The sequence below is a fragment of the Salmo salar genome, unplaced genomic scaffold (genome assembly GCF_905237065.1).
Source record: "Salmo salar unplaced genomic scaffold, Ssal_v3.1, whole genome shotgun sequence".
Lineage (NCBI taxonomy): Eukaryota > Metazoa > Chordata > Actinopteri > Salmoniformes > Salmonidae > Salmo > Salmo salar.
The window spans coordinates 75,386-98,557 of NW_025547533.1; the positions used below are offsets into that span (position 1 = coordinate 75,386).

General features: G+C 43.9%; 1 protein-coding gene across 1 annotated transcript in view; it reads right to left on the reverse strand.

Annotated features, from left to right (window-relative positions):
- Window positions 1-21,906, reverse strand: part of LOC106592317 (protein sidekick-1) — a gene marked incomplete at both ends in the record, with an annotated part of 92,289 nt that extends 70,383 nt beyond the window's left edge. The window contains 3 exon segments of the mRNA XM_045711328.1: window positions 6,050-6,133; window positions 18,970-19,160; window positions 21,815-21,906. Of these exon segments, the coding sequence (XP_045567284.1) occupies window positions 6,050-6,133; window positions 18,970-19,160; window positions 21,815-21,906 (367 nt within the window).
- Window positions 21,907-23,172: the final 1,266 nt, after the last annotated feature.

The following is a 23,172-nucleotide window of genomic DNA, read 5'->3' on the forward strand; positions in this document are numbered from 1 at the left end:
CGCTGCTGGTGAAGTTCGACATCTCCCCGGAGACCTACCGTCAACGCTTCAGAGCTGCATCGATGCCATCGGGTGAGTCGCCGACAGAGACGTACCACCGCCTCAAGGGCCTCTACCGACGATGGGTTCGACCGGAGGAGAAGACACAGGACGAGATCGGTGAGGTCGTCATCCTCGAGCAACTTCTACAAGTTCTCCCACACGACATTTTAACCTGGGTCCGAGAGCACGAGCCCAAGGATGGGCTTATGGAGGCCAAGCTTGCACTGCAGTACCTTAATGCACATAAAGGGGGCCCACCACAACCTGCAGCACCCGCTCCAAGGAATTTCACAGGCACAAGGGACACCAGAGACGCCAGAGATGGTGAAGGTAACTCTGGGGAGTATGTGTCTGGGAGGAGGGAGGTAAAGGATCATGCAGTTCGCTCTGATAGGAGGGGTCTGACCTGTTTTTATTGCCGTCCAGCAGGGGCACAAAGCTTCAATGTGTCCACTACATAAATCCAAGCTCTCAGGTTAGTGTTATGTGCCCAGATAGGGATGGTGTTCAGAATAGACAGACTGGGGAAGGGTCAGTCTTGGTACCTGTAAAAGTGAATGGTAAAAGTCTTACTGCAATGATTGACACCGGCAGTTCTCTGTCGTTGATCAGAAAATGTAATGTACCTGTTAACCTGTTATGGATAGGGGGGCAGTATTTTCACGGCCGGATAAAAAAAACGTACCCGATTTAATCTGATTATTACTCCTGCCCAGAAACTAGAATATGCATATAATTATTAGCTTTGGATAGAAAACACTCCAAAGTTTCTAAAACTGTTTGAATGGTGTCTGTGAGTATAACAGAACTCATTTGGCAGGCCAAAACCTGAGAAGATTCTGTACAGGAAGTACCCTGTCTGACCATTTCTTGGCCTTCTTGATCATCTCTATCCAAAACAAGGGATCTGTGCTGTTACGTGACACTTCCTACGGCTCCCATAGGCTCTCAGAAGGCGGCAAAAAGCTGAATCGTGGCTTTGCAGGCCCTGGCTGAAAAACATTAGCGCGTTTGGATAGTGCTCGGTCAGAGTACTATGAGACTGAGGCGCGTGCACGAGGCGACACCATGTTTTTATTCTTTCATCTTTGAACGTAAACAACGACTCCCGGTCAGAATATTATCGCTTTTTTACGAGAAAAATAGCATAAAAATTGATTTTAAACAGCGGTTGACATGCTTCGAAGTACGGTAATGGAATATTACGATTTTTTTTGTCACGAAACGCGTCGGGCGCGTAACCCTTCGTCACCCTTGGATAGTGTCTTGAACGCACAAACAAAACGCCGCTATTTGGATATAACTATGGATTATTTTGAACCAAACCAACATTTGTTATTGAAGTAGAAGTCCTGGGAGTGCATTCTGACGAAGAACAGGAAAGGTAATCAAACTTTTCTAATAGTAAATCGGAGTTTGGTGAGGGTCAAACTTGGTGGGTGTCAAAATAGCTAGCCTGTGATGGCGTGCTATCTACTCAGAATATTGCAAAATGTGCTTTCACCGAAAAGCTATTTTAAAATCGGACATAGCGAGTGCATAAAGGAGTTCTGTATCTATAATTCTTTAAATAATTGTTATATTTTTTGTGAACGTTTATCGTGAGTAATTTAGTAAATTCACCGGAAGTGTTCGGTGGGAATGCTAGTTCGGAACGTCACATGCTAATGTAAAAAGCTGGTTTTTGATATAAATATGAACTTGATTGAACAAAACATGCATGTATTGTATAACATAATGTCCTAGGCGTGTCATCTGATGAAGATCATCAAAGGTTAGTGCTGCATTTATCTGTGGTTTTGTTTTTTGTGACATTATATGCTAGCTTGAAAAATGGGTGTCTGATTATTTCTGGCTGGGTACTCTGCTGACATAATCTAATGTTTTGCTTTCGTTGTAAAGCCTTTTTGAAATCGGACAGTGTGGTTAGATAAAGGAGAGTCTTGTCTTTAAAATAGTGTAAAATAGTCATATGTTTGAAAAATGGAAGTTTTTGTATTTTTGAGGAATTTGTAATTCGCGCCACGCCTTTCATTGGATATTGGAGCAGGTGTTCCGCTAGCGGAACGTCTAGATGTAAGAGGCTAATGACATTGATTATGGTCGCCAGACACTGATCCAATGTGTCCACGGTGACCAGTAGCAGCAGCCCACAGATGAGCTCACAGTTGAGATTCACGATCAGAAATACCTCCTTAAAGTTGGGGTAATGGAGAAGCTACCTTTTGAGATGATTTTGGGGAGCGATGTGCCTGTACTCTCTGATCTGTTGGGAAGTGTGGGGGGTCAGCTATATGAACAATCAGTTTGCCAGTATGATGTTCACGTGTCATGCTCAGTTGTCACTCGTGCCCAGGCCAAAGCTGGTTTACAACCTCTGCCTGACTTGTGTGATAGTCTGTGTGAGGGGGGAACCAAAGGGCCCAGAAAGTCACGCCGCCAGCGGCGTCTTGAGAAGTATGTGGGAACCTCTGTACCTGTTGCTGATGTGTCTGGGTTAGAGGTGCAATGGGAAGTTCCACAAAATTTTGCTACACTGCAGAAGTCTGTTGCAACCTTGAAAGGTTTGTTTGACAAGGCCTTAGCTGGGGACAGCCAATCTTCATGTGGGGGATTTACACAGTAGACAACCACATACTCTACCTTGGGTCAGAGGCAGATAGCAGGAAGTTAGTGGTGCCATCTACATGTAGACCACTTGTTCTCAACCTTGCACATACAGTTCCATGGGCAGGCCATCTAGGGCAACATAAGACATATCTTAGGCTCCCGTTTCTTTTGGCCCTCCATGTATACTGATGTACAAATATACTGCAAAACAAGCCCCACATGCCAGAAAACCAGTGCTGTCCATAGGTCTGACCGGGCTTCTCTATGTTCACTGCCAGTTATCTCTACCCCATTCAAGAGAATTGCAATGGACATTGTTGGACCCTTGGAGAAGAGTAGCGCAGGTTAAGGGTATATACTGGTGATCTGTGAGTATGCTACCCGGTTTCCAGAAGCCTTCCCACTCCGTTCCATAACCACTCCAAAAATAATCGGTGCTCTTGTTCAGCTCTTCTCTCGTGTAGGAATCCCAGATGAAATCCTGACGGACCAAGGGACAAACTTCACTTCGCGACTGATGGTTCAACTCCACCAACAGCTGGGCATTAAAGGCTTGAGAACCACTCCCTACCATCCCCAAATGGATGGGCTCGTAGAGAGGTTCAATCAAACGCACAAGAACATGCTGAGGAAGTGTGTGGCCGACACTGGTAAAGACTGGGATAAGTGGTTATTCTTTCTGCTTTTGCTTACAGGGAGGTGCCTCAGGCATCATCAGGTTTCTCGCCATTTGAACTCCTCTATGGGTGGCCAGTGCAGGGACCACTGGACCTGCTGAAGAAGTGCTGGGAAGGTCCCCCAGTAGCTACCTCAGGACAGGGGATTGTCCAGTACATCCTCCAGATGCGAGACAGGCTGGAGCGGTAACGAGAGGAAGCTAGGGTAAACCTTCAGCAAGCCGAGAAGGCCCAGAAGAGAGGGTATTACCAGCACGCTTGCCACAGAGAGTTTGAGCCAGGACAGAACGTCCTGCTCTTCCTTCCCTCGTCTACCAGCAAGCTCCTTGCGCAGTGGCAAGGGCCATACCTAATCGGGAGGAAGATGGGCCCGGTGACCAACGAGGTGCTGCACCCGGACAAGGGTAAGGAGAAGCAAACCTACCATGTGAACCTTCTCAAGGCCTGGGAGGAGAGAGAGGAACTCTCCAAGGGGAAGTCCTTTCTGGTCCGCAGAGTAGAAGAAGAGGACGTGTCGGAGGGGGTCACAGAGGCATGGAAAGGATGAGCGGAGGTCATACTGGCTCACCTGGAAGAAGACAAGCAAGATGAGCTGAAGCAGCTGTTTGGCAGGTATCCGGCCCTCTTCAGTCAGAGACCAGGAAGAACCAAAGTCCTGGAACACGTCATCCGTTTGAAGCCTGGCCAGAACCCTGTCTGCCAGCATCCTTACCGTGTGCCTGAGAGGCTGGTGGTAGCCTTCAAGGATAGAGATGGATGTTGTCGAGCCGTCTTCAAGTGAATGGAGCAGCCCCATTGTCATTGTCCCAAAGAAAGATGGCTCTTTGCGCGTCTGCATGGACTTCCATAAGTTGTATGCCATCTCACAGTTTGATGCCTACCCCATGCCCAGCATTGACGACTTGCTGGAGAGAATAGGGAGAGCTCATTACATCACCATATTGGATCTCTGCAAAGGGTACTGTCAGGTGCCCCTGGATCGAACAATCGAAGGCCTACACTGCCTTCCGGATGCCGATGGGCCTGTTCCAGTTCAAGGTTATGCTGTTTGGCCTTCATGGGGCCCCTGCGACTTTCCAGAGGCTGATGGACAAGGTCCTCCAGGACTGTGACGATTGCTGTGCTGCTTACTTGGACAACGTGGTGATCTACAGCCACTCCTGGGAGGAGCACATACAGCATCTTAGCAGAGTCCTGGGGAAGATCCATGATGCAGGCCTCACGCTTAACCTCCTGAAGTGTGAGTCGGCAAAACAGGAGACAAAGTACCTGGGTTACCAGCTGGGTAAGGGTGAAGTTCGGCCTCAAGTGGACAAAGTGGAGTCCATCAGGAACAGCCCTCAACCCAGAACCAAGAAAAGGTGAAGTCCTTCCTAGGTCTGGCAGGGTGGTACCGGAGATTCATTCCGCAGTTTTCGACCATCGCTGTCCCTCTGACCAACCTCACTTCAAAGGTGGCCAGCAACCCTGTGAAGTGGACTGAGGAGAGTGAGGAAGCTTTCATGATGCTGAAAAAACGCCTGTGCTCATTCCCTGTTTTCCAGAGCCCTGATTTTCAGAAGAGGTTTCTCGTACAGGTGAACGCTCGGCTGTGGGAATTGGAGCTGTACTGGCTCAAGGGGAGCCAGGAGAAGAGCTTCCTGTGCTGTACCTGAGTCGGAAGCTGTTGCCCAGGGAAACCAGGTATTCGATAATCGAGAATGAGTGCCTGGCTATAAAGTGGGCACTAGATAGCCTCCGTTACTACCTTCTTGGGAGGGAATTTGACCTGCACACGGACCACATAGCCCTGACCTGGATCCAGACCATGAAGGACCGGAATTCTCCTGTGACCAGGTGGTATCTGGAGCTCCAGCCCCTCAGGTTCTGTGTCCGTCACAAGGCAGGAAAAGAAAACGTCACGGCGGACTACCTATCCCGGCTCCTGAACCTGGTCGCTTCAGGAGAGGAGGAAGGTAATGTGACGGAGAAGTCCATCACTGGCCGCGGACAGCGCTTGGTACACTAACACACACACACACACTTAGCGCGCCTCCCTGCTCTGTTATCAGCTACGTTAATAATGTGGGTCGACACACAAGTTAACGTCCCTATCTTAGTACATACATTTCACACTTTATTCTTACCACCCGTCAGTAACAGGTTATTATACAGACAAGCGTTCATGTTTAATTTAAGCAATGTTTATTGTACTTATCAATGTTATGGATGAGCATGTTGTTTGTTTGGTTCTGCTCCTCTCTCTCCATCTCTGTCGCTTCCGGGTATGCTGGGATAAGGACCAGAGCTATGGTAATCGGGCTGGCTTTGTAGTGCCTGTCCCGAATGGTTGGTTCGTGTGAATGGGCATATTGGAAGACTCCATGTTAGTAGGGATGGGATTTTGTATGGAACCCCAGGAAACAGATGTAGTGTTGGGTGGGGCTCATAGCTCATTGATATTGCCACACACACACATGAAGCATCAAAAGCTATTGAGTAACCCAGCAAAAATAAGTTTATCTTCATCAATCACCTTGTGTGTGTTTACCATACCGACACACACACCAACACACACCAACACACACACACACACACACACACACACACACACACACACACACACACACACACACACACACACACACACACACACACACACACACACACACACACACACACACACACACACGCACACACACACACGCACACACACACACGCACACACACACGCGCCTTACCCTTGGCCTGACAGTGTAAGTCGACGTTCCTGTCCACCGCTGCTACAGTCTTCAGTCTGGGTTCAGCAGTGAAGTATGGAGGCTCTGAAACATACACAGCAAGAGAAAATAGTTAGTTAGAGCAATACTTCAATGTCATTACCAAAAAAAGTACCAAAAAAAAATATAATGTATGAAATGTATGAAAAATGTATGAAATGTATGCATTCACTACTGTAAGTCGCTCTGGATAAGAGCGTCTGCTAAATGACTAAAATGTAAATGTAAATTACCAGTCAGAGAGAGAGAGAGAGAGAGATGGAGAGAGATAGAGATTTCTCTCTCTCCCTCTATTCTTTATCTCTCCATTCTGTGTTCCTCTGGAAGTCGACAGAGAGAATCTCCACCAGCTGAGAGCAACAGCCACAACAGACCAGCGGGTCCAGAACAGTGTTCTGTTGTTGTTCATATTGTTAATACTCCTAGCGGGGATTGGACTGAAGTATGACTCTTCACTCAGCTAAAACTCCAACCACACTCAGCACACAGACAACGACGACACACACAAACACTCCTCCTCCCGTGTGTGTGTGTCGAACCTGCTGTACCTTGTGGACAAGACAACGAGGAGAGAGAGAGAGACACTTGGCATGACACTGATAAAAACAGAAACATTCATCTCCGTCACACACTAACGCACACAGCGTGCACAGAACAGCAGCAAACGGTGGATCTGTTAGGAGGGGAGACAGGCTTGTGCTTAGAGTTTTAATACATGCTGTCTTTTCTCTCTCTCTCTCTCTCTCTCTCTCTCTCTCTCTTGTTTGTTCGTCTCTATGTGCTTTAGTAACACTTGATCATTGTTCATTGTTTGGAAGGGCAGATGTACACATTCACAGACCCTTTCCCTACGTGCCATCACACTCACACACAAACACAAAACACACACCATCTTAGCCTACACCAGTTATCTGGTCAAAAGATAGAGATAGAGAGAGAATAGAGAGAAGAGAGAGTAAAGAAGAGAGAGAAGAGAGAGAAGAGAGAGAAGAGAGAGAATGGAGAGAATGGAGAGAAGAGAAAGAAGAGAGAGAAGAGAGAGAAGAGAGAGAAGAGAGAGAATGGAGAGAAGAGAGAGAATGGAGAGAAGAGAAAGAAGAGAGAGAAGAGAGAGAATGGAGAGAAGAGAGAGAAGAGAGAGAAGAGAGAGAAGAGAGAGAATGGAGAGAAGAGAGAGAAGTGAGAGAATGGAGAGAAGAGAGAGAAGAGAGAGAATGGAGAGAAGAGAGAGAAGAGAGAGAAGAGAGAGAGAAGAGAGAGAGGAGAGGAGAGATGAGAGAGCAGAGAGAGAGAAGAGAGAGAAGAGAGAGAATAGAGAAGAGAGAGAAGAGAAAGAGAATAGAGAGAATAGAGGGAGAACAGAGGAGAGAGAGAGAATAGAGAGAATAGAGAGATGGAGTATAAAAATGCACTAGCGTACTTCTGAGAGTGCGCTATCCAACCTCTCTCTTCTCTCTCTCTCTCAGCAATCATGAAGCATCAAAAGCTATTGAGTAACTCCAGTCAACAATCAATAAACACACACACACACAAACACACACACATATACACACGTACAGAGGAGGCGTGGGCTGTGTCTGTTTGAGGTGCGTTATATGTGGAGGTGTGTAAGTGTGTGTGTGCTTATTGATTGTTGACTCTGGAAACAAACTCATTTAATCTGAGACTGAAAACATGTGTTCTGTTCTGAGAAAGGAACCATGGTGAATGTGTCATAACAGAAAGGAACCATGGTGAATGTATTATAACAGAAAGGAACCATGGTGAATGTGTTATAACAGAAAGGAACCATGGTGAATGTGTTATAACAGAAAGGAACCATGGTGAATGTGTTATAACAGAAAGGAACCATGGTGAATGTGTTATAACAGAAAGGAACCATGGTGAATGTATTATAACAGAAAGGAACCATGGTGAATGTGTTATAACAGAAAGGAACCATGGTGAATGTGTTATAACAGAAAGGAACCATGGTGAATGTGTTATAACAGAAAGGAACCATGGTGAATGTGTTATAACAGAAAGGAACCATGGTGAATGTGTCATAACAGAAAGGAACCATGGTGAATGTGTTATAACAGAAAGGAACCATGGTGAATGTGTTATAACAGAAAGGAACCATGGTGAATGTATTATAACAGAAAGGAACCATAGTGAATGTGTTATAACAGAAAGGAACCATGGTGAATGTGTTATAACAGAAAGGAACCATGGTGAATGTGTAATAACAGAAAGGAACCATGGTGAATGTGTTATAACAGAAAGGAACCATGGTGAATGTGTTATAACAGAAAGGAACCATGGTGAATGTGTTATAACAGAAAGGAACCATGGTGAATGTGTAATAACAGAAAGGAACCATGGTGAATGTGTTATAACAGAAAGGAACCATGGTGAATGTGTTATAACAGAAAGGAACCATGGTGAATGTGTAATAACAGAAAGGAACCATGGTGAATGTGTTATAACAGAAAGGAACCATAGTGAATGTGTTATAACAGAAAGGAACCATGGTGAATGTGTTATAACAGAAAGGAACCATGGTGAATGTGTTATAACAGAAAGGAACCATGGTGAATGTGTTATAACAGAAAGGGAACCATGGTGAATGTGTAATAACAGAAAGGAACCATAGTGAATGTGTTATAACAGAAAGGAACCATGGTGAATGTGTTATAACAGAAAGGAACCATGGTGAATGTGTTATAACAGAAAGGAACCATGGTGAATGTGTTATAACAGAAAGGAACCATGGTGAATGTGTAATAACAGAAAAGGAACCATGGTGAATGTGTTATAACAGAAAGGAACCATGGTGAATGTGTTATAACAGAAAGGAACCATGGTGAATGTGTTATAACAGAAAGGAACCATGGTGAATGTGTTATAACAGAAAGGAACCATGGTGAATGTGTTATAACAGAAAGGAACCATGGTGAATGTGTTATAACAGAAAGGAACCATGGTGAATGTGTTATAACAGAAAGGAACCATGGTGAATGTGTTATAACAGAAAGGAACCATGGTGAATGTGTTATAACAGAAAGGAACCATGGTGAATGTGTTATAACAGAAAGGAACCATGGTGAATGTGTTATAACAGAAAGGAACCATGGTGAATGTGTTATAACAGAAAGGAACCATGGTGAATGTGTTATAACAGAAAGGAACCATGGTGAATGTGTTATAACAGAAAGGAACCATGGTGAATGTGTTATAACAGAAAGGAACCATGGTGAATGTGTTATAACAGAAAGGAACCATGGTGAATGTGTTATAACAGAAAGGAACCATGGTGAATGTGTTATAACAGAAAGGAACCATGGTGAGTGTGTTATAACAGAAAGGAACCATGGTGAATGTGTTATAACAGAAAGGAACCATGGTGAATGTGTTATAACAGAAAGGAACCATGGTGAATGTGTTATAACAGAAAGGAACCATGGTGAATGTGTTATAACAGAAAGGAACCATGGTGAATGTATTATAACAGAAAGGAACCATGGTGAATGTGTTATAACAGAAAGGAACCATGGTGAATGTGTTATAACAGAAAGGAACCATGGTGAATGTGTTATAACAGAAAGGAACCATGGTGAATGTGTTATAACAGAAAGGAACCATGGTGAATGTGTTATAACAGAAAGGAACCATGGTGAATGTGTTATAACAGAAAGGAACCATGGTGAATGTGTTATAACAGAAAGGAACCATGGTGAATGTGTTATAACAGAAAGGAACCATGGTGAATGTGTTATAACAGAAAGGAACCATGGTGAATGTGTTATAACAGAAAGGAACCATGGTGAATGTGTTATAACAGAAAGGAACCATGGTGAATGTGTTATAACAGAAAGGAACCATGGTGAATGTGTTATAACAGAAAGGAACCATGGTGAATGTGTTATAACAGAAAGGAACCATGGTGAATGTGTTATAACAGAAAGGAACCATGGTGAATGTGTTATAACAGAAAGGAACCATGGTGAATGTGTTATAACAGAAAGGAACCATGGTGAATGTGTTATAACAGAAAGGAACCATGGTGAATGTGTTATAACAGAAAGGAACCATGGTGAATGTGTTATAACAGAAAGGAACCATGGTAAGAATGTGTTATAACAGAAAGGAACCATGGTGAATGTGTTATAACAGAAAGGAACCATGGTGAATGTGTTATAACAGAAAGGAACCATGGTGAATGTGTTATAACAGAAAGGAACCATGGTGAATGTGTTATAACAGAAAGGAACCATGGTGAAGTGTGTTATAACAGAAAGGAACCATGGTGAATGTGTTATAACAGAAAGGAACCATGGTGAATGTGTTATAACAGAAAGGAACCATGGTGAATGTGTTATAACAGAAAGGAACCATGGTGAATGTGTTATAACAGAAAGGAACCATGGTGAATGTGTTATAACAGAAAGGAACCATGGTGAATGTGTTATAACAGAAAGGAACCATGGTGAATGTGTTATAACAGAAAGGAACCATGGTGAATGTGTTATAACAGAAAGGAACCATGGTGAATGTGTTATAACAGAAAGGAACCATGGTGAATGTGTTATAACAGAAAGGAACCATGGTGAATGTGTTATAACAGAAAGGAACCATGGTGAATGTGTTATAACAGAAAGGAACCATGGTGAATGTGTTATAACAGAAAGGAACCATGGTGAATGTGTTATAACAGAAAGGAACCATGGTGAATGTGTTATAACAGAAAGGAACCATGGTGAATGTGTTATAACAGAAAGGAACCATGGTGAATGTGTTATAACAGAAAGGAACCATGGTGAATGTGTTATAACAGAAAGGAACCATGGTGAATGTGTTATAACAGAAAGGAACCATGGTGAATGTGTTATAACAGAAAGGAACCATGGTGAATGTGTTATAACAGAAAGGAACCATGGTGAATGTGTTATAACAGAAAGGAACCATGGTGAATGTGTTATAACAGAAAGGAACCATGGTGAATGTGTTATAACAGAAAGGAACCATGGTGAATGTGTTATAACAGAAAGGAACCATGGTGAATGTGTTATAACAGAAAGGAACCATGGTGAATGTGTTATAACAGAAAGGAACCATGGTGAATGTGTTATAACAGAAAGGAAACCATGGTGAATGTGTTATAACAGAAAGGAACCATGGTGAATGTGTTATAACAGAAAGGAACCATGGTGAATGTGTTATAACAGAAAGGAACCATGGTGAATGTGTTATAACAGAAAGGAACCATGGTGAATGTGTTATAACAGAAAGGAACCATGGTGAATGTGTTATAACAGAAAGGAACCATGGTGAATGTGTTATAACAGAAAGGAACCATGGTGAATGTGTTATAACAGAAAGGAACCATGGTGAATGTGTTATAACAGAAAGGAACCATGGTGAATGTGTTATAACAGAAAGGAACCATGGTGAATGTGTTATAACAGAAAGGAACCATGGTGAATGTGTTATAACAGAAAGGAACCATGGTGAATGTGTTATAACAGAAAGGGAACCATGGTGAATGTGTTATAACAGAAAGGAACCATGGTGAATGTGTTATAACAGAAAGGAACCATGGTGAATGTGTTATAACAGAAAGGAACCATGGTGAATGTGTTATAACAGAAAGGAACCATGGTGAATGTGTTATAACAGAAAGGAACCATGGTGAATGTGTTATAACAGAAAGGAACCATGGTGAATGTGTTATAACAGAAAGGAACCATGGTGAATGTGTTATAACAGAAAGGAACCATGGTGAATGTGTTATAACAGAAAGGAACCATGGTGAATGTGTTATAACAGAAAGGAACCATGGTGAATGTGTTATAACAGAAAGGAACCATGGTAGAATGTGTTATAACAGAAAGGAACCATGGTGAATGTGTTATAACAGAAAGGAACCATGGTGAATGTGTTATAACAGAAAGGAACCATGGTGAATGTGTTATAACAGAAAGGAACCATGGTGAATGTGTTATAACAGAAAGGAACCATGGTGAATGTGTTATAACAGAAAGGAACCATGGTGAATGGTTGTTATAACAGAAAGGAACCATGGTGAATGTGTTATAACAGAAAGGAACCATGGTGAATGTGTTATAACAGAAAGGAACCATGGTGAATGTGTTATAACAGAAAGGAACCATGGTGAATGTGTTATAACAGAAAGGAACCATGGTGAATGTGTTATAACAGAAAGGAACCATGGTGAATGTGTTATAACAGAAAGGAACCATGGTGAATGTGTTATAACAGAAAGGAACCATGGTGAATGTGTTATAACAGAAAGGAACCATGGTGAATGTGTTATAACAGAAAGGAACCATGGTGAATGTGTTATAACAGAAAGGAACCATGGTGAATGTGTTATAACAGAAAGGAACCATGGTGAATGTGTTATAACAGAAAGGAACCATGGTGAATGTGTTATAACAGAAAGGAACCATGGTGAATGTGTTATAACAGAAAGGAACCATGGTGAATGTGTTATAACAGAAAGGAACCATGGTGAATGTGTTATAACAGAAAGGAACCATGGTGAATGTGTTATAACAGAAAGGAACCATGGTGAATGTGTTATAACAGAAAGGAACCATGGTGAATGTGTTATAACAGAAAGGAACCATGGTGAATGTGTTATAACAGAAAGGAACCATGGTGAATGTGTTATAACAGAAAGGAACCACGGTGAATGTGTTATAACAGAAAGGAACCATGGTGAATGTGTTATAACAGAAAGGAACCATGGTGAATGTGTTATAACAGAAAGGAACCATGGTGAATGTGTTATAACAGAAAGGAACCATGGTGAATGTGTTATAACAGAAAGGAACCATGGTGAATGTGTTATAACAGAAAGGAACCATGGTGAATGTGTTATAACAGAAAGGAACCATGGTGAATGTGTTATAACAGAAAGGAACCATGGTGAATGTGTTATAACAGAAAGGAAACCATGGTGAATGTGTTATAACAGAAAGGAACCATGGTGAATGTGTTATAACAGAAAGGAACCATGGTGAATGTGTTATAACAGAAAGGAACCATGGTGAATGTGTTATAACAGAAAGGAACCATGGTGAATGTGTTATAACAGAAAGGAACCATGGTGAATGTGTTATAACAGAAAGGAACCATGGTGAATGTGTTATAACAGAAAGGAACCATGGTGAATGTGTTATAACAGAAAGGAACCATGGTGAATGTGTTATAACAGAAAGGAACCATGGTGAATGTGTTATAACAGAAAGGAACCATGGTGAATGTGTTATAACAGAAAGGAACCATGGTGAATGTGTTATAACAGAAAGGAACCATGGTGAATGTGTTATAACAGAAAGGAACCATGGTGAATGTGTTATAACAGAAAGGAACCATGGTGAATGTGTTATAACAGAAAGGAACCATGGTGAATGTGTTATAACAGAAAGGAACCATGGTGAATGTGTTATAACAGAAAGGAACCATGGTGAATGTGTTATAACAGAAAGGAACCATGGTGAATGTGTTATAACAGAAAGGAACCATGGTGAATGTGTTATAACAGAAAGGAACCATGGTGAATGTGTTATAACAGAAAGGAACCATGGTGAATGTGTTATAACAGAAAGGAACCATGGTGAATGTGTTATAACAGAAAGGAACCATGGTGAATGTGTTATAACAGAAAGGAACCATGGTGAATGTGTTATAACAGAAAGGAACCATGGTGAATGTGTTATAACAGAAAGGAACCATGGTGAATGTGTTATAACAGAAAGGAACCATGGTGAATGTGTTATAACAGAAAGGAACCATGGTGAATGTGTTATAACAGAAAGGAACCATGGTGAATGTGTTATAACAGAAAGGAACCATGGTGAATGTGTTATAACAGAAAGGAACCATGGTGAATGTGTTATAACAGAAAGGAACCATGGTGAATGTGTTATAACAGAAAGGAACCATGGTGAATGTGTTATAACAAGAAAGGAACCATGGTGAATGTGTTATAACAGAAAGGAACCATGGTGAATGTGTTATAACAGAAAGGAACCATGGTGAATGTGTTATAACAGAAAGGAACCATGGTGAATGTGTTATAACAGAAAGGAACCATGGTGAATGTGTTATAACAGAAAGGAACCATGGTGAATGTGTTATAACAGAAAGGAACCATGGTGAATGTGTTATAACAGAAAGGAACCATGGTGAATGTGTTATAACAGAAAGGAACCATGGTGAATGTGTTATAACAGAAAGGAACCATGGTGAATGTGTTATAACAGAAAGGAACCATGGTGAATGTGTTATAACAGAAAGGAACCATGGTGAATGTGTTATAACAGAAAGGAACCATGGTGAATGTGTTATAACAGAAAGGAACCATGGTGAATGTGTTATAACAGAAAGGAACCATGGTGAATGTGTTATAACAGAAAGGAACCATGGTGAATGTGTTATAACAGAAAGGAACCATGGTGAATGTGTTATAACAGAAAGGAACCATGGTGAATGTGTTATAACAGAAAGGAACCATGGTGAATGTGTTATAACAGAAAGGAACCATGGTGAATGTGTTATAACAGAAAGGAACCATGGTGAATGTGTTATAACAGAAAGGAACCATGGTGAATGTGTTATAACAGAAAGGAACCATGGTGAATGTGTTATAACAGAAAGGAACCATGGTGAATGTGTTATAACAGAAAGGAACCATGGTGAATGTGTTATAACAGAAAGGAACCATGGTGAATGTGTTATAACAGAAAGGAACCATGGTGAATGTGTTATAACAGAAAGGAACCATGGTGAATGTGTTATAACAGAAAGGAACCATGGTGAATGTGTTATAACAGAAAGGAACCATGGTGAATGTGTTATAACAGAAAGGAACCATGGTGAATGTGTTATAACAGAAAGGAACCATGGTGAATGTGTTATAACAGAAAGGAACCATGGTGAATGTGTTATAACAGAAAGGAACCATGGTGAATGTGTTATAACAGAAAGGAACCATGGTGAATGTGTTATAACAGAAAGGAACCATGGTGAATGTGTTATAACAGAAAGGAACCATGGTGAATGTGTTATAACAGAAAGGAACCATGGTGAATGTGTTATAACAGAAAGGAATGTGTGTGTGTTTAAATGTATGTAATATTATAAAAGGAAGTGTGGGTCCATCGAGAGCATCCTGACTGGTAGCATCTCAACCTGGCATCGCAACTGCTCGGCCTCCGACCCCAGTACAGTGAGGTGTGTTTTACCCAGTACAGTGAGGTGTGTTTTGTACCCAGTACAGTGAGGTGTTTTATACCCAGTACAGTGAGATGTGTTGTACCCAGTACAGTGAGATGTGTTGTACCCAGTACCGAGAGGTGTGTCGTACCCAGGACAGTGAGGTGTGTCGTACCCAGGACAGTGAGGTGTGTCGTACCCAGGACAGTGAGATGTGTTGTACCCAGTACAGTGAGATGTGTCGTACCCAGGACAGTGAGATGTGTTGTACCCAGTACAGTGAGATGTGTCGTACCCAGGACAGTGAGATGTGTTGTACCCAGTACAGTTAGGTGTGTTGTACCCAGTACAGTTAGGTGTGTTGTACCCAGTACAGTGAGATGTGTTGTACCCAGTACAGTGAGATGTGTTGTACCCAGTACAGTTAGGTGTGTCGTACCCAGGACAGTGAGATGTGTCGTACCCAGTACAGTGAGGTGTGTCGTACCCAGGACAGTGAGATGTGTTGTACCCAGTACAGTTAGGTGTGTTGTACCCAGTACAGTTAGGTGTGTTGTACCCAGGACAGTGAGATGTGTTGTACCCAGTACAGTGAGGTGTGTCGTACCCAGTACAGTTAGGTGTGTTGTACCCAGGACAGTGAGATGTGTCATACCCAGGACAGTGAGATGTGTTGTACCCAGTACAGTGAGGTGTGTCGTACCCAGTACAGTTAGGTGTGTTGTACCCAGGACAGTGAGGTGTGTCATACCCAGGACAGTGAGATATGTTGTACCCAGTACAGTGAGATGTGTTGTACCCAGGACAGTGAGATGTGTTGTACCCAGTACAGTTAGGTGTGTTGTACCCAGTACAGTTAGGTGTGTTGTACCCAGTACAGTGAGATGTGTTGTACCCAGTACAGTTAGGTGTGTTGTACCCAGGACAGTGAGATGTGTTGTACCCAGGACAGTGAGATGTGTTGTACCCAGTACAGTTAGGTGTGTTGTACCCAGTACAGTGAGATGTGTTGTACCCAGTACAGTTAGGTGTGTTGTACCCAGGACAGTGAGATGTGTTGTACCCAGGACAGTGAGATGTGTTGTACCCAGTACAGTTAGGTGTGTTGTACCCAGTACAGTGAGGTGTGTTGTACCCAGGACAGTGAGATGTGTTGTACCCAGTACAGTTAGGTGTGTTGTACCCAGTACAGTTAGGTGTGTTGTACCCAGTACAGTTAGGTGTGTTGTACCCAGTACAGTGAGATGTGTTGTACCCAGTACAGTGAGATGTGTCGTACCCAGTACAGTTAGGTGTGTCGTACCCAGGACAGTGAGATGTGTTGTACCCAGTACAGTGAGGTGTGTCGTACCCAGGACAGTGAGATGTGTTGTACCCAGTACAGTTAGGTGTGTTGTACCCAGTACAGTTAGGTGTGTTGTACCCAGGACAGTGAGGTGTGTCATACCCAGGACAGTGAGATGTGTCGTACCCAGTACAGTGAGGTGTGTCGTACCCAGTACAGTTAGGTGTGTTGTACCCAGGACAGTGAGGTGTGTCATACCCAGGACAGTGAGATATGTTGTACCCAGTACAGTGAGATGTGTTGTACCCAGGACAGTGAGATGTGTTGTACCCAGTACAGTTAGGTGTGTTGTACCCAGTACAGTTAGGTGTGTTGTACCCAGTACAGTGAGATGTGTTGTACCCAGTACAGTTAGGTGTGTTGTACCCAGGACAGTGAGATGTGTTATACCCAGGACAGTGAGATGTGTTGTACCCAGTACAGTTAGGTGTTTTGTACCCAGTACAGTGAGGTGTGTTGTACCCAGGACAGTGAGATGTGTTGTACCCAGTACAGTTAGGTGTGTTGTACCCAGTACAGTTAGGTGTGTTGTACCCAGTACAGTGAGGTGTGTCGTACACAGGACAGTGAGATGTGTTGTACCCAGTACAGTTAGGTGTGTTGTACCCAGTACAGTGAGATGTGTTGTACCCAGGACAATGAGATGTGTTGTACCCAGTACAGTTAGGTGTGTTGTACCCAGTACAGTTAGGTGTGTCGTACCCAGTACAGTTAGGTGTGTCGTACCCAGTACAGTGAGATGTGTTGTACCCAGTACAGTGAGGTGTGTCGTACCCAGGACAGTGAGATGTGTTGTACCCAGTACAGTGAGGTGTGTTGTACCCAGTACAGTGAGGTGTGTTGTACCCAGTACAGTTAGGTGTGTTGTACCCAGTACAGTGAGGTGTGTCGTACCCAGGACAGTGAGATGTGTTGTACCCAGTACAGTTTGGTGTGTTGTACCCAGTACAGTGAGGTGTGTTGTACCCAGTACAGTTAGGTGTGTTGTACCCAGTACAGTGAGATGTGTTGTACCCAGTACAGTTAGGTGTGTCGTACCCAGTACAGTGAGATGTGTTGTACCCAGGACAGTGAGGTGTGTCATACCCAGGACAGTGAGATGTGTTGTACCCAGTACAGTGAGATATGTTGTACCCAGTACAGTGAGATGTGTTGTACCCAGTACAGTGAGGTGTGTCGTACCCAGGACAGTGAGATGTGTTGTACCCAGTACAGTTAGGTGTGTTGTACCCAGTACAGTTAGGTGTGTTGTACCCAGTACAGTGAGGTGTGTCGTACCCAGGACAGTGAGATGTGTCGTACCCAGTACATTTAGGTGTGTTGTACCCAGTACAGTGAGGTGTGTCGTACCCAGGACAGTGAGATGTGTTGTACCCAGTACAGTGAGGTGTGTCGTACCCAGGACAGTGAGATGTGTTGTACCCAGTACAGTGAGGTGTGTCGTACCCAGGACAGTGAGATGTGTTGTACCCAGTACAGTGAGGTGTGTCGTACCCAGGACAGTGAGATGTGTTGTACCCAGTACAGTGAGGTGCGTCGTACCCAGTACAGTGAGGTGTGTCGTACCCAGGACAGTGAGATGTGTTGTACCCAGTACAGTGAGATGTGTTGTACCCAGTACAGTGAGGTGTGTCGTACCCAGTACAGTGAGGTGTGTCGTACCCAGGACAGTGAGATGTGTCGAACTCCAGTACAGTGAGGTGTGTCGTACCCAGGACAGTGAGATGTGTTGTACCCAGTACAGTGAGATGTGTTGTACCCAGTACAGTGAGATGTGTTGTACCCAGTACAGTGAGGTGTGTCGTACCCAGTACAGTGAGGTGTGTCGTACCCAGTACAGTGAGGTGTGTCGTACCCAGTACAGTGAGGTGTGTCGTACCCAGGACAGTGAGATGTGTTGTACCCAGTACAGTGAGATGTGTTGTACCCAGTACAGTGAGATGTGTTGTACCCAGTACAGTTAGGTGTGTCGTACCCAGTACAGTGAGGTGTGTCGTACCCAGGACAGTGAGATGTGTTGTACCCAGTACAGTGAGATGTGTTGTACCCAGTACAGTGAGGTGTGTCGTACCCAGTACAGTGAGGTGTGTCGTACCCAGGACAGTGAGATGTGTCGTACCCAGTACAGTGAGGTGTGTCGTACCCAGGACAGTGAGATGTGTTGTACCCAGTACAGTGAGATGTGTTGTACCCAGTACAGTGAGATGTGTTGTACCCAGTACAGTGAGGTGTGTCGTACCCAGTACAGTGAGGTGTGTCGTACCCAGTACAGTGAGGTGTGTCGTACCCAGTACAGTGAGGTGTGTCGTACCCAGGACAGTGAGATGGGCCCGGGCCTCGGTGGGTCTGGTGGTGGAGTTAAGAAGCGACGCCTCACACACGTACACGCCCCCGTCTGAGAGGGAGGGGCTAGAGAGGGTCAGGCGACGCCCGAACACGCCCACTCCACTGGCCAGCCGACGCCCATTACGTTTCCACGACAACACCAGCCTCTCCACCGGCCTGGGGAGAAAACAACAAATTAACCAATCAATCTATTAATTACTCATCTAGCCAATCAATCAACCAATTAAACAATCAATCAATCAAATGATCAATCTATTTAACAATCAATCAATCACATTATCAATCTATTTATTAATCAATCAATCACATTATCAATCTATTTATTAATCAATCAGTCAATCAGTAAATCAATGAATGACAGTGGAACAGCTTCCAGTCTTCATCGAGGTTCATGCGGTTACACAACTACTGTACTATTGTACTGTACTACTGAACTACTGTACTGCTGAACTACTGTACTACTGAACTACTGTACTGCTGAACTACTGTACTGCTGAACTACTGTACTGCTGTACTGCTGAACTACTGTACTGTACTACTGAACTACTGTACTGTACTACTGTACTACTGTACTGTACTACTATACTACTGAACTACTGTACTGCTGAACTACTGTACTGCGGAACTACTGTACTGTACTGTACTGCTGAACTACTATACTAGTGTACTACTGTACTGTACTGTACTGCTGAACTACTGAACTACTGTACTGCTGAACTACTGTACTGTACTACTGTACTGTACTACTGAACTACTGTACTGCTGAACTACTGTACTGTACTGTACTGTACTGCTGAACTACTGTACTGTACTGTACTGCTGAACTACTGTACTGCTGAACTACTGTACTACTGTACTATACTGCTGTACTGCTGAACTACTGTACTGTACTGTACTACTGAACTACTGTACTGCTGAACTACTGTACTGTACTACTGTACTGTACTACTGAACTACTGTACTGCTGTACTGCTGAACTACTGTACTGTACTACTGTACTGTACTACTGTACTGTACTGCTGAACTACTGTACTGCTGAACTACTGTACTGTACTACTGAACTACTGTACTGTACTGTACTACTAAACTACTGTACTGCTGAACTACTGTACTGCTGTACTGTACTACTGAACTACTGTACTGCTGTACTGCTGAACTACTGTACTGCTGTACTGTACTACTGAACTACTGTACTGCTGAACAACTGTACTGCTGTACTGTACTACTGTACTGTACTGCTGTACTGTACTACTGTACTGCTGAACTACTGTACTGCTGTACTGAACTACTGTACTGCTGAACTACTGTACCGCTGAACTACTGTACTACTGAACTGCTGTACTACTGTACTGCTGAACTACTGTACTGCTGAACTACTGTACTACTGAACTGCTGTACTACTGAACTACTGAACTACTGTACTACTGAACTGCTGTACTGCTGAACTACTGTACTGCTGAACTATTGTACTACTGAACTACTGTACTGCTGTACTACTGTACTACTGAACTACTGTACTGCTGAACTACTGTACTACTGTACTGCTGAACTACTGTACTGCTGAACTACTGTACTGCTGTACTGCTGACCTACTGTACTGCTGAACTACTGTACTACTGAACTACTGTACTGCTGTACTACTGAACTACTGTACTACTGTACTACTGAACTACTGTACTGCTGAACTACTGTACTGCTCTACTGCTGACCTACTGTACTGCTGAACTACTGTACTACTGAAGTACTGTACTGCTGTACTACTGAACTACTGAACTACTGTACTACTGAACTACTGTACTGCTGAACTACTGTACTGTTGAACTACTGTACTGTCTACTAGAAGGGGGTATTGGCACCATGAGACAAAACAACATCAAGACAACATTTCTGATGTCTACACCATCTAAAACACTTTATTACTGTGGAGGGAGGTGTGTGTGTGTGTGTGTGTGTGTGTGTGTGTGTGTTAGACAGAGGTGCTGAGGCAGGGTGAAAGACAGACTGACTGCTCTAATCAACACTGTCTAAACTGGTCTTGGAGGAGAGAGAGAGAGAGAGAGAGAGAGAGAGAGAGAGAGTGAGAGAGAGAGTGAGAGGGGAGGGGGGAGGGATGGATGGATGATAGGAGGAGTGGAGGGAGGGAGAGAGAGACAGATAGAGGGAAGGGGAAGGAGGATAGGAGCGGAGGGAGAGGGAGAGAGAGAGAGAGAGAGAGAGAGGGAGGGAGGGAAGGAGGATAGGAGGAGGAGGGAGGGAGAGAGAGAGGAGGGGATAGGAGGAGGGGAGGAGAGAGAGGAGGGGAAGGAGGATAGGAGGGAGGAGGGAGGAGAGAGAGAGAGGAGGGGAAGGAGGATAGGAGGAGGGGAGGAGAGAGGGAGGGGAAGGAGGATAGGAGGAGGAGGAGGGGAGAGAGAGAGGAGGGGAAGGAGGATAGGAGGAGGGGAGGAGAGAGAACGGAGGGGAAGGGAAGGAGGATAGGAGAGGAGGAGAGGAGGGAGAGAGAGGGGAGGGAGGGAAAGGAGGATAGGAGGGGAGGAGGGGAGGGAGAGAGAGAGGACTGGAAGGAGGATAGGAGGAGGGGAGGAGAGAGAGAGATTAGGAGTGCTAAAGAGAGAGGGAGGTTAAAGGAGAGAGAGTTGAGTCCAACTTCTTCCTGTCATTTGAGGTTTAAAGACTCACTGACAGGGTGAGGCCAGGTCTGTTGTGTGTGTGTGTGTGTGTGTGTGTGTGTGTGTGTGTGTGTGTGTGTGTGTGTGTGTGTGTGTGTGTGTGTGTGTGTGTGTGTGTGTGTGTGTGTGTGTGTGTGTTACCTGGCGTTAGCAATACACTCCAGTGTAGCTTCCCTCCCTGCCACGACAGACATATTCTTCGGACCAATCACAATGACCGAGCCACGGGGACAACCAGAGCATCAGGGTCTGAGAGAGAGAGAAAAAGGGAGGAGAGGGAGAGAAAGGGGGGAGGGAGCGAGAAAGGGAGGGAGGGAGGGAGAGAAAGAGGGAGTAGAGGGAGAGAGAGAAAGAGGGGGAGAGGGAGAGAAAGGGGGAGAAAGGGGGGAGAGGGAGGGAGGGAGAAAGATGGGGGAGAGGGAGCGAGAGAAAGAGAGAGAGAGGGTGAGAGAGAAAGGAGGGAGAGTGAGAGAGAGAGAACGAAGGAGGGAAGGGAGAAAGAAAGATACATTTCAACTCAACACATATCTAAAAACAAATATCTCAATGAAGGAAGCGAGAGAGAGCGAGAGTGTGTGTGGTATGTGTGTGTGTGTGGTGTGTGTGGGGTGGTGTGTGTGTGTGTGTGTGTGTGTGTGGTGTGGTGTGTGTGTGGTGTGTGTGGGTGTGTGTGTGTGTGGTGTGTGTGTGTGTGTGTGTGTGTGTGTGTGTGTGTGTGTGTGTGTGTGTGTGTGTGGTGTGTGTGTGTGTGTGTGTGTGTGTGTGTGTGTGTGTGTGTGTGTGTGTGTGTGTGATTGATTGATAGTTGACTAAGACAGTAGAGGACAGTAGTGATTGATTCATCACAGACAGATGTAGATTGCCTAACAACTCTACCTCTCTCTGTCTCTCTCATCATTTTGTTCATCCATAAGGTATGTATGTTTCTGTTCTTCCTAGCATTCTTCTTTCTCTTTGTCTGTGAACTTAGTTCACTCAGCGTCTCTCTCTCTCTCTAGTCTCTGCAACAGCTGAATCATTTGAACTAGACTACATGACAGAAAGACTGGGAGTGTACACCACCGGTCAAAAGTTTTACAACACCTACTAATTCAAGGGTTTTTCATTATTTTTACTATTTTCTACATTGTAGATCTTAACATTTTCCGTATTGACTGACATTCATGTCTTGATGGACTGTTGTTTCTCTTTGCTTATTTGAGCTGTTCTTGCCATAATATGGACTTGGTCTTTTACCAAATAGGGCTATCTTCTGTATACCACCCCTACCTTGTCACAACACAACTGATTAGCTCAAAGGCATTAGGAATGAAAGAAATTCCACAAATTAACTTTTTAATAAGACACACCTGTTAATTGAAATGCATTCCAGGTGACTACATCATGAAGCAGGTTGAGAGAATGCCAAGAGTGTGAAAAGCTGTCATCAAGGCCAAGGTTGGCTGTTTAACCATTTTTTGGTTACTACATGATTCCATATGTGGTATTTAATAGTTTTG